This window comes from Mustela nigripes, unplaced genomic scaffold, assembly GCF_022355385.1.
Source record: "Mustela nigripes isolate SB6536 unplaced genomic scaffold, MUSNIG.SB6536 HiC_scaffold_148, whole genome shotgun sequence".
NCBI lineage: Eukaryota > Metazoa > Chordata > Mammalia > Carnivora > Mustelidae > Mustela > Mustela nigripes.
The window spans coordinates 7,247,507-7,259,785 of NW_026739562.1; the positions used below are offsets into that span (position 1 = coordinate 7,247,507).

Below are 12,279 nucleotides of genomic sequence, written 5' to 3' on the forward strand. Positions count from 1 at the left end.
GGTCAAGTAGTGGGTGGATGGTCTCCGGGTGTCCTGATTTCTCCTGCCGGTCTCCGACCCTGGGATGACCAGTCAGTCTTGACCCTGCCGCCTCTTTGTCTTCTGGGTCTGCTGCTTCCCCATCCAACTGGTCTCTCCCCTTCCTTCTGACTTTGCCTCACCCCCCTCCGATTTCTCCTCTGGGCATTTCCTCCTTGAGGCCCGGCTACTTGACGGTAAATGAGGCCAGGGTCTGAAAATCAGAAAATGTCTAAAGATGCAGCAGTCTTTAGACAGTAAACACACGGTGCTAGTGAACTATCAATCCCGTGAAGAGAAGAGTCGGGGGCCTGTATTATCCTGGATTATCTACATGCTCCATCGGAGGAGAAACCAGGAACGGACAGAGACGTGAGAGGTCTGGGACCTTCCAGTGGGAGGGGACTGTGGACACAGACTTCGGGTCCACATTATATCTGGAAGGGCCTGGTGTTTCTGGCGGGTGTGTGCTCATCTCTCTGAAATAATCCATGCTAATTTCTCGATGAAAAATTCACACTGTCTTCCACGTTGCTAAGCAACCAGCCCAAACATGTTTACTGTGTAAATCTCTCCGGAGAGACCTGGGCTGCGTTCATGGTCTAAAGTGGGATGGACATGAGAGGCGACAAAACCATCCCAAGCTCTGAGAAAGGCTTTGGAAGCTGACCTGCAAAAATGCATGTTTTTGAGGCTTTGATGCCATACCTGGGGAAATACAGTGGTTCAAGTATAACTCTGAGTAGCTTTTCTTGGCTAATGTCCAGGCTACGGGTCAAAGTGTGGGCTCGGGAATGAGACTTCCTAAATTTGATTTCCGACTCTGCCACTCAAACGTTGCTTAAGGGTGCTGTGTTTTACCTTCCCCATCTGCAGGAGGGAAACAATAATCCCACAGGTTTCATAGGGCTATACCGTGAGGATAAAATTAATATGATTAAGGAGGGCCTCGCACACATAAAGGACCTAAACAACGTTAGTTATACTATCACTATTTTAGAAGTGCTTCTATTTTTTGTCTGTCCCTAACCCTAACCCGGAGATGAGCTGAGAAACAGATCCTTTCAAAGGGTAAGAATCCGTGGAGGGCAAACCTTAGAGCAGCCCAGAGGCCCATCAGCTGCCAGGAGAGGGATAGCTGCTCATGGGGCCTCCTGTGACCACTTAGGTGCAGAGGAGAACCTGGCAGAGCAGTGAGTCAGAATAGGAGAAAGTTCTTGGAGCTGAAGGTGGGGGGGTGCCCCTCCTAAGGGTTTCCTGTATCCCTGCCCCTGCCATCATGACAGCAGCGTGACATGCTCCATGGCTCCAACATCTGTCACCCCACTCAGCAGAAAGTGTGCATGCCCGTTTCCTTATTGCTCTAGACCAGTGCCTAGCAGGGAGCTCACGAATGAATGAACTTATTAGCTAATGAAACGCAGCATATGGTCCTTGACGCATCCACATGTGGATAAGTATAAATTCAGACACGTGATCGGAGAGGACGGGGCTCCAGTGGTCTAAGGAAGAGGAGAACAAGGTGGGTTGAGGGCTGATCGGGCCACACTGATAATCTCGAGGCCCCAGTCCCAGGATGAAGGCGGCCACAGAAGTAGCAGCGGAAAGCGGACAGAGCCAGGGATCAGGTACTGTGTAACAGATCACAAAAGAGAAGGGCCTTGTCTCTTGATAATAACCCCGAAGTCTTCCCAGGCATAAAAACAGTGATTTGATACTAAGTTAGTGTCGATGAACACTGTATCCCAACATGAAAAATTTCAACGACAACCTCACTTAAGTCTAACTCTACAGGGAAACGTGCACAAATCCTAAATGTAGAGCTGGGTGAATGTTCCTTCACAAAGTGGACAAAACGCTTGGGTGACCAGCATCCCCATCAAGAGGCAGAATATGAACATGGCAGGAGCTGTCCAACCACGCCCTGCCCTTGCCTGCCCCCCAACGCAAGACCAAACATACATGGACTTGACTTCAAATCTGAGGGAAATAAATCCTTACCGCTTTGCCCTCCTTTTCGCCTTTCCTCTTAGTCGTGGGTTGCAATACGACCCCTTCATTCACAATATACATTCAAGGGTCATCATGGGCCCAGCGTCACACCGGGTATCGTCAGGGACACCAGAAAAATGAAAAACACACTCCCTGATCTTGGTGGAAAAGATTCCTCTGTACCTATACCGTTGGATACCAACTCAGCACTTGTTTTCATTATTTCATAAAAGCCTAGAATTAATTTATTCATGTTTGCTGAAGTCTGAACGTCCATGTCCCCCCGCCCCCCAAAATTCACCAGTTGAAACTTAGCCCCTGAGGAGATACTACGAGGAGGCAGGCCTTTGAGAGGTGATCAGGTCCTGAGGGCGGAGCCCTTATAAACGAAATCTATGCCCTTATAGAAAGGGCCCTAGAGAGCTCCCTCACCTCTTCCCCATGGTGAGGACAGAGCAAAGTCTACGTACGAATGGGCTCTCACCAGACGCTGAATCTGCTGGAGGCTTGGCTTTTGCGCTCTCCAGCCTCCAGAACTTTAAGAAGCTCATGTCTGTTGCTTATAAGCTGCCCCATGTGAATTTTGTTCCCATGGCCCAAGCAGACTAAGACAAGGTTCCATGGAAGCCCCCCCCGACTGGAAGGAGAGTAGGATTGTACAGTTTGGTGGGAAGTGGCAGTAAGGTCCCAGGGGACATGGAGAGAAGAAGTACAGGGACTTCTGCCGAGGGTCCAAACAACTTGGCTAAAGGCTTGAACTACACATTAGCTAGCTGCAAAAGGACAGAGCCCAGGGTCACCCTGGGGACCTTTGAGACACAATCAAGAAGATTCACTTCAAGAATACAGCAAGGTAAGCACTGTGCGGGGAGAAAAATCAGACATGAAAACCAGAGCTTTCTGAAAACAGGACCCCCAACTTCTGTTAAGTGACAGCGGTTGGGGGTCTGAGCTGTCAGAAAGAGCAGTTCTCCCTGCTCACTCTTCACCACCGAGGCAAACCCCAATCAGGGCTTCTTCTGAAGCGACCCAGGATAAGGTGAATGGATGCCTGGTCAGACCAGTGTGAAAAGGAAACTGAGGGGGACGGAACCAAGGGGCTTGGCTGTCTTTCACTAGTAGATTCTGGAGCAGTGGGGAAAGGAAGTCTCTCCTACGTACGTACGCGTGCACGTGCACTGTCCTGTGGCTCTCTGCCCTCTGTCTCCTCCTGCTTGGCAGAGATTCTTCCCCCCCCCACCCCCCCCCCCTTTTTTTTTTGTTTCAGGGATTCCTTTAGCTCTCCAGAGAAGCCCTCTGGACACTTCCTCAGAATGTTTGCAAATCAACGACATCAGACGACGGAGGAACATCTAATAAAATCGGCTTGTGAAATGGCTCTATGTGCGCCCTTCATCCATTCGTTGGCTAACAGGATCTGGCAGGATATTTAATAAGTACCATGATTTAGAACCGGCAGTGAACAGAAATGATCCCGAGGCGTATCTCCAGCAGCTGTCATTGCCTCGAAACGACCTGTGATTTCCCTGGGGGGCCAAAGCACCCACATTACTAACACTTTGAAGGGGTGTGGTTGATATTCCTCCTTATAGGAAATGCGAAGTTTCAGCTAGAAGTTAGTGAAAACAAAGGTGTAATTTTTTTCCTATCCAAGACCATAAACCTCTTAAATTCTATCTACAGACTCCATAGGGGGAGGTCCTTGAACCTCAGGTAAAGAACCCCCAGGGGAACTTCCATGTTCTTCTCAAAATCACTACAAGCTTCAACTTCAACCAACCATGCAAAGGTGAATATCCAAGGAATTTTTCACAACCGGTAACTCACAGACAGACACATGGGCAGTCCCTCTGCAGCCCACAGACATGTGATTCTCAGTGTAAAGGAGTCTGGAACCCCATTCTGCTCCCTGTGCCCTCCCTTCCAGGGACACCTTCAGAAAATCTTCCCCGACTCCTCCCCTTGTTGTCAACATGGGTCACTTCCGTCACCCTGCTGTCACCTGCCACTCCTAAGACCACCTCCTTTACTTCTTTGGGAATGGCAATTGTGTTCTTTCCTCTATTCACTCTATCTGCGTCAGTGGCTGAATCAGACTGAGAACAATGGTAGCCCTACCGACATTGTGAGATCTCCCCTGAGCTACACCCATGCCCACTGATCCAGCCTGGGTTGCCCAAATCCTTGTCGCCAAGGGAACCAGATGAGGGAATATGAAGGAAGGGGCCTCCTGTAACAACAAAGGCTTATTGTGGCCCTACTGAGCTAGCACAGCACTACAAAGGCATGGTACGTTCACTCTCATTGGAAAAAATGACTTCAGCCACAATCCCAGTGGGAGAAATGACCCCATTCATAATCTCAAATGGACACAGGTGGACCAGGAAACTGTTTACTGGTCAACAGTTTCTTATTAGCCACCTGCTAGGCTCCAGACACTGAGGAGGTACTGGGAATAAATAACATACAAGTAAGTAGACAGCAATGATCACATTTGGTTATAAGGAGCACTACGAAAGAATTGGAAGAACAATAAGGAAAAAGGTAAAAGAGGAAAAGGTACTTTGTTACATGTGGACGGAGACAAAATCCTCTGGAGAAAGAGGTGTAAAGAATGAGAAGGAGCCATCAGTATGAAAAGCCAGAGGAAAATGGCTATGGGCGCTGGGGGTACTTTGAGAAGGATCATAAAGGCAGGGAGGGTGAGATTTCAGATGCCTGGGAGAAGGGGCGTGAGCTTGGCCGGAGAGGTAGACACCCGCCAGGTCAAGTACATGGGGGAGTGGAGTGGCTAATGGCATGGATTCCCATAAGTAGACCAGCCTGGCTAGAATCCATCCAGCTCTCAAACTTCTCTAGCTGTGTGTCCTTGGGCAACTCACTTATCCTCTCTGAGCCTTACTTTCCTCATCTTTAAGTAGGGATCATCATATGTGTCCTTCATTGACTTGCTAAGTGCATTAAGAATAAAGCACTTAGAGCGGTGGCTGACAGAGAGTGCCGGCCATGTCACGGTTTGCTATGACTTGTTCCAAGCTCATTGAGAAGCTGGGGGTTGGGGGTTAAGCCCAAGAGAGACGTGATCTGGATTGTGTTTGATAGATTCTTGGCCCATGTGTGGGCTACTGGTCATCAATAATAGGTAGCTGGAAGATCCCTGAGGTCATTTATACCAATTCCTTCCCTAGCACTTCTCTTTAAGAAGGGGAGGGGACATTGCCTGAGCAGCCATCTCTGAGAAAGGCTTGATGGCCTTCCCCTAACACTGGGTGGGAGAGAAGTCTGAGAGGCTGTGGGCCACAGCTTCTGAAGGGCTCATCCATCCCCTCAACTGCCTGCCGGAGAAGAGCCCACTAATCCCACTTCAGATGGTTCTACAAGGGTCCCGTGTTCCAATGCCTCACCGGCTCCTATTCCTGCCAGTGTCAATGTCACTTTTCTAGGATTATAAGTGCCTCAAGGACAGCAGCCATTTCCTTCCCCTCTCACCACCCGGTGACTGACAGAAGCCCCAAGTACTGAGTCTCAGAGCTTTTGAATAATTGATTAGGAAAAGGAAGGTGGAATCACAGCATTTTTGTGTCTCTCCCAGACCTATAAGCTCTATACGGAATCTAGAGAACCTCCGGGAAGTCATTAAGTCGCATCCCTGCCCTGGGGCCAGCCTTCCTCAAACACCCTTGCAAGACTCTTCCTCCAGGTCTCCACAGGACATTATGCACTCACCACCCAGGAATGTGTCCTAAACAGTCTCCTTCCAAACCTCTCCCCTAGACCCCTTCTGCCGCACTGCACAATGGGGACACCACCCACTTCCTGCCCCAAGGGGCTCTGGGTACAAGCCAATGCAAGGGATAAAAGCCCTCTCGTCTCCAGGGACATCTTCAGACAGACCACAGCAAGCCCCTCTGGCTGGCTGGAGCCGAGAGCTGATGGGAGGGGGCGGAGGTCCTTCAGGCCCCTCCAGATTCACCAGCCTCCCCCAAGACCCCAGGCACTCCCTGACCAGCTGCCCCTCTCCAGCTCCCACGGGAGCAGCAACCAACCACCACCCTTCTCGTTTTTTTCCATTCTTCCGTGGCTTTCCCCCTCCTCAGCTAAGGCAGTGCTTTTTCCCTACACCAGACCCCCCAACTTCTCTTCCCTCCCCCGTCCCCATTTCTCTTCCCCCAATTCTGCAAGCTTCTAATCCCCCAACCCCCTCCCGCGTTTCCTCCCAGCCGCTCAACTCTCCTCCCAGCCCCTATTTGTCCTCTCCAATCCCCTGTCCCAATTGGTCCCACCCCCTCCCCTTTAGCGCTGGCTGACCCCATTCCTCTCTCGCCCCCACCAAGCCTCCTTCCCCTAACTATTCTCCCTGACCCTTCCCCCACCCCCAGGCCTTCCGGACCCCTCCGCGGGTCCCGGAGCACGTCCTCCGCCCTCCTCCCCGCCACGCTTGGTGGCGCAAAGAACGGCGACCGCTCCCCCCGTCCGGTCTCCCCGCAGCTGCAGCCGCCGCTGAGACCCCAACCGCGCCGGGGGGGGGGGGGGCGAGGCGCCGCCCCCGCTCACCTGTTGGGCGGACCGGAGCACGCCGGGTCTCGCCTTCTCGGGATCTGGGTCCCGGTCGCGCTGCAGCACCCCCTTCTTGGGATGCATGTGCCGGCACAGGCAGGTGACCCCGCACAGCGCGAGGATGCTGGTGGCCGTGCCCAGCGTGGCGCCCAGCGCGATCACGGGCACCGACAGCACCATGGTGCCCGTTCCCCGCGCGGGGCTCGGTCCTGCCGCCGCGCACCGTCCTCCCAGCCGGGCCCGCCGCCGGGCAGCTCCTGGGATCCGGGCGCGCCGGCTGCTCTCCCGCCGCCGGGGGGCGGGGAGGGAGGGCGGCTGCGAGGACGTCAGAGGAGGCCGGCCGGGAGCAGGCTGGTGCTGGTGCTCCCGCACTCGGCTCGGCGTCAACCCGCACCCCCTCCCGCCGACACGTGACCAGACCCTTCCACCCCAACAGCCGCCGAGCATTCACATGCCTGAAACCTTAGGGGTATCTGCAACCATTCTTCACGTTTTCTGTAGGAGGACGCTTGGCCCCAAGAAGGGCAGGAGCTCGCAGAGGTCACACTGTGTGAGCAGGCAAACCAGGTCTCCGACCCAGGCCTGCGGCTCCGTCTGGGTAGCGGTAACTTTACCAGACTACTAACCCTTCCTTTCTCACCTTCTCTGCCCCGGAGAAGTAGATGCTTGGGTCCTCCAGGAGATTTTCAAACACGCAAGGGCTGGAGAGTTCCCTTGTCCTGAATTTGCCCAGCTTTTGCTCTGCAATGGGGAAGGGGAAGCAGGTGACAAGGAGAAGGGAATTGCTGTCTGGGATTGAGACTGCGCCCTTGTCCTGGTGAAGATCACGGCGCCCATTCTGTTTCTATCTGGATCTCCTTTAGCATGCTTTCCAACCCCATTTGGCCTGTAGGTCTCCATTCACAGATGAGGAAGCTGCGGCTGGTAGGGGATGTGAGGCAACCAGGAAAATCCAGGCATCCTCAACCCAAACCCAGGTTGGCAGAGTCCAAGTCCATGTGTCACACTCAGAGAAGAACTTGCCTTAGAAGAACAAAGAGGATCATATGCAGCGACCTGGAGTCCAAACTTGATTCAGAGAAAGGGGAAATTAAACAAGAATGCTTAGAGTAAGGCGAAATTAGAATTCCAGGCATAAGGACCCTGCTTTAGATCAGAAAATAGTGGTTTTCAGTGTGTTGTGTTATGTGGAGTGTTTCGTTTAATTCAGCAAGCACGTGCGGTGTCTGCTATACTTGAGGTGTGCAGGGCACGTGTGAGATGGAGGGCAGAGAATTTAATTCACAACAGGGCTTTGGAATTCCCATGAAGCCAATGGCTCCTGAGTCTAGCATGGCTCCCACCAGACCTTCTGTGTTGAGCTGCATAAGTGACCCCTCCTGGTACCTTATCTACCCCTGCGTGACAAACCACATGTGACTTGGTGGCTTAGAACCATGCTTTTTGTGCGTTGACTGGGCTCCGCTGGGTGTTTTTCCTGCTGCAAATGGTGTCTCTCCAGCGCCTGCACTCTGCTGGGCTGGGGGACATACACGATGGCAAACCACATGTCGGGCAGCTGGTACTGGCTGCCTCTAGGCGCCACAGCTGGCTGTCAGCGGTGCACTGGGGATCCCCTCTACGTGGCTGGAGCTGCACAGCAGCCAGGTTCCACGAGGAAGGAAGTAGGAGCTGCCCATTCTCTTAAGACCTGGCTTCAGAAGTTCTAGAACATCATTCCTCTGGTCAAGCAGTTGTCTCCCTCTAATCCTTTCCCTCCCTACAGGGCATTAAAAAGGATGTTTCTGAAATGCAAAGCTGATCCTGTCATTTATATGCATAAAGGCCTTCAAAGTGTCACCAATAATAAATGCAGGAGCCTCCAGTTAAATCCAAAGCCCTTTGTGATGTGGTCCGCACACTTTCCAACCTGCCCTGAGCCTCAAAGAACTTGGGATTCACTCTGCAAGCTGCTAGCTTTGGAGCCTTCATACTGTCTCCCATGGTGCATACAGGAGGTACTCAGGAATCGTGGAAAGGGTGAATGACTCACATGATCATCAGAGGCAAGAATTCCAGTGGTTTGGAAGGAATCCCATTTGCTAAATGAGCTCCATTTGATTAAACCGACTCTTCGACAAATATTTATTTTGTGCCTGCTGTATGCCAGCCACATTTTCCTACTGAGCTCCATTTGCTGCCAACTGTGGGACTGAACGCAGTGCCTCGGTCCCTGGTGGTAGACTTAGCACTCTCTCTCATAGGAGCTTCCCTTGGAGGTTTTCTTGGCTCCCGGGCCTGGCAAATGCAAAATGTTCTGGGGAAATGAGCGGTTTAATTAATGCTGTCAGCCCGGATCTCCCATGCCTGAGCTAATCCCCTGGGAGATCCTTCACACCACCTAGCAGGATCTGGGGCAGGGGAGACGATGAGCACTTAATTCTAGACATTGTCTGATGGAGATCATACACCTGTCATGTGGTTCCTTGTTACCATGGTTACTGGAATGACAGCAACTGCAGTGACCTTCATTTTTACCAGGAAGAGGGACCCCAGCCCAAGACAAACGGCTTGTCTTTCACCTTTTTCACACAGAATGAACCGAGGGCAGGGCTAGGATAGACCTCAGGAGATTTGAAACCCAGTTACCAGAACTCTGTGTCTCCTGTGCTCCCTCTCATCAAACATTGCAACTCCGGCTTCTCGGCTACTGATATCCAGGCAGTAGCCTTTCATGACAACTTTCTAAGGAAAGGCGTGAGTGGATTCCTTTGAAAAAATGGGACCATCTCTATTGAGAAAGAGGGATGACCGAGTCAGCCGAGTGGAGCATTTGGGACAGTCTAAGGAGGAGGCCTGCCAATGGTTAGAATTCCTGGGGCCCCCAGACTGCCAAGAACTGAACAAGATAATTGGGGGAGCTTCTGAAGGCTGAGAGGTAGATCTCAGAAGGTTTCCTAGCCTCCGGATAAAATGTCACCATCGTTATTTGGACCAATATTTCACTCGTTGGATGATTAAATATTCTGAGCATCCACTCAGAATTTCTAAGGTATTAAAATGCTTTTATCTGGGGGAAAGGATTTCAAATATAGGAGGTTCTCTTATCTACAAACGTTTGTCATACCCACATATAGTACTAGACAGGAGGGAGGAAAATAAGCAAGCAGAATCAGCAAATTTTTAACACTGGAAACATATCAGACAGCATCTTGTGTGATCCTTTCATTTAACCACTAGGAAAACTGAGGCCCAGAGAGCTTGTGGCTTACCAAAGGGCAGAAGGAGTTCATGACAACGCTGAGGTCTTTTAGGTCAGGGTAGAGGCAGTCCCGCAACAGTTAGAAGTAACCCCCGAACCTCAGGGATTAGCACAATAAAAGTACAGCTCGATCTATCATAGTTCAAGGAAGTTCAGGTGTCTCCAATCAGTGACTCAGGCTGGGCTCCTGCTTCCTACTGCCATTCCGATAGAGAAAAGAGAGCCCTGAAGACCACTCGTGCCATTTCGGAGGCCATGGCTGGAAACAGTATATATGGTTCTCACCCTACCGCACTGGCCAGGATTTGGTGACACGACAAAGCCAACAACAGAAGATTCTGGATGGGAAGGAAACCGGAGTAATGGTAGTCCCTCCCCCATATCCCAAAGCTTTAGATTCCTGTCTAGTGCCTGTTTCTGTAACTTTTTCATTAATCTAACAAATGTTTTGAGTTTCTACCATGTACCAGGTCTTGTGCTGGCCGATGGGGCAATGATAGTGAGGGAAATCATTCATCACACAAACACATGTGGAATTGCAGCTGTGATACGAGCTCAGAGGGACAGGTTTGAGGTTGACATTTGACGGGTTCTTCCCAAAGGAAGCCTTCCCAAAGGAAGTATCAATGGGACTGAGGTTTAAAAGAGTCAAGTTAACTCAGCAAAGAGGGAGGCATGTTCCAGGGAGAGAAGCAGGCTGTGCAAGGACCCCATGGTGGAATCCCACAGTGGCGTGGGGCCGCAGTGTGCTGGTCAACCAGCTCTCTGGGGGAAATGTTTATTTTCAGCATTTGTTGGTTTCTCTGATGTAAATAACCCCACTACAGTGAATTTCCAGCTACCACCACATTCCTGAATATTTCCCAGTTGGCTCTGGGAGTGCTAGGAGCCAGCTCCAGTGCAGAGCTGGGATAAAGTCTGAGAGATGAGCCTGAAGGCAGAGGCAGGGGCCAGACATCAGGGCTGGTAGACCATACTGGAAGGCTACTGAGTGTTTTTAGGTAGAGGAGCATGATATGATCAGATCCGTGTTTTGAAAAGATCCCTCTAGCTGAAGTATTGAGAACAGATGGAAGAGGAACCAAGTGGATGCACGTGGGCCAGAGAAATTGCCAGAACAGGCACCCAGGAGAGGGATGCTAAGCTTCTCTAGGACATGCGTCATCATGCAATGGGTAGAAGTTGTTGATGGCGTGAGGAGAGGGCAGTATGGAAGGCAAGTCCCTTTCTCTACTGGTCCCACTTTTAAGCTCTGTGTGGTTACACCCTCAATTTGATGACTGTGGTTCTCCATGCTAGATCGCTGCTAACTGGGGGCTCCCCAGCCCTGGGACCTGTTAAAGGCTGGCAGCTGAGCGAGAAGGTGAAGAGCTCCGTTGAGGCTCAGGAGTGGAGCGCACCCTCAGGACTCCTGCTCTGGCTCTGAGCAATTCTGGGGCCACTTCTTAAGGCAAAAGAGAGAAAGGAGTTAGGTCTGGGATCCCCTGATACAGAATTCCAAGTCAGTAGAAGGTAGAAAAATATTCTAGAGCAAATGGCAGTACCCTTACTGACCACTACTGGTGACCACCTGCCCAACAGGTCATTTCCAACAACCCAGTGTGCGTTCACACCCCTGATACCATCTCATTACAAGATGAAGTGACGCATTCCAATTCTCAGGGCGTCTCAATCCTACCCGATCTTTCTTGGACTTAACCTAAAGGCTCCCTTTCTCTCCACGATTCTAGAATAGGCAAAGCTTATGGGACTAAAGGGCTTTGCCTGTCTGGTTGGGAGGAAATACAGCATTTATGCAGTACTTAACTTAGTGGGGGGGGGGGGACATAGATCCCTCTGAGAATCTAATGAGAACTATTTCTTTTCCTTTTTCAGGAAAATGCTTGATTGGCACCTGGATGGTTCAGTTTGTTGTGTGTCCGACTCTTGGTTTCTGCTCAGGTCAGGATCTCAGGGTTGTAAGATCTAGCCCTGGGTGGTACTCCCCACTGGGTGTGGAAACTGCTTGAGATTCTCTCTCTCCCTCTCCTTCTCCCTCTGCTCCCCTTCCCCTCTGCTCTTCCCCCCACTGCCACTGCTTCCACTCTTCCTCCTTAAAAAAAATAATAGGGGCTCCTGGGTGGCTCAGTGGGTTAAAGCCTCTGCCTTTAGCTCAGGTCACAGTCTCAGGGTCCTGGGATCGAGCCCCGCATCGGGCTCTCTGCTCAGAGGGGAGCCTGCTTCCCCTTCTCTCTCTGCCTGCCTCTCTGCCTACTTGTGATCTCTGTCTGTCTAAATAAATAAATAAATAAAATCTTAAAAAATAATAATAATAAAGAAAAATGCTTGAATGCAGTATTTTTGAAATTTTGTATGGAAGCTTAGCTTGTTCAAGGACCACGTGACATCTTCTAGAAGTTCATGGGCCCCAGATGAATATTTCTTTGTGTGACTGAAAGAAGAATGGATCTGTAATCAGAAGGAAAAGGTTC

General features: G+C 51.0%; 1 protein-coding gene across 1 annotated transcript in view; it reads right to left on the reverse strand.

Moving 5' to 3' along the window:
* The window catches only part of LOC132008411 (synaptotagmin-13), a 42,500-nt gene extending 35,571 nt beyond the window's left edge, over window positions 1–6,929 (reverse strand). Inside the window, exon 1 of the mRNA XM_059386958.1 lies at window positions 6,565–6,929. Coding sequence (XP_059242941.1) covers window positions 6,565–6,747 — 183 coding nt within the window. The 5' untranslated portion in view covers window positions 6,748–6,929. The remainder of the gene's footprint in view (window positions 1–6,564) is intronic.
* Window positions 6,930–12,279: the final 5,350 nt, after the last annotated feature.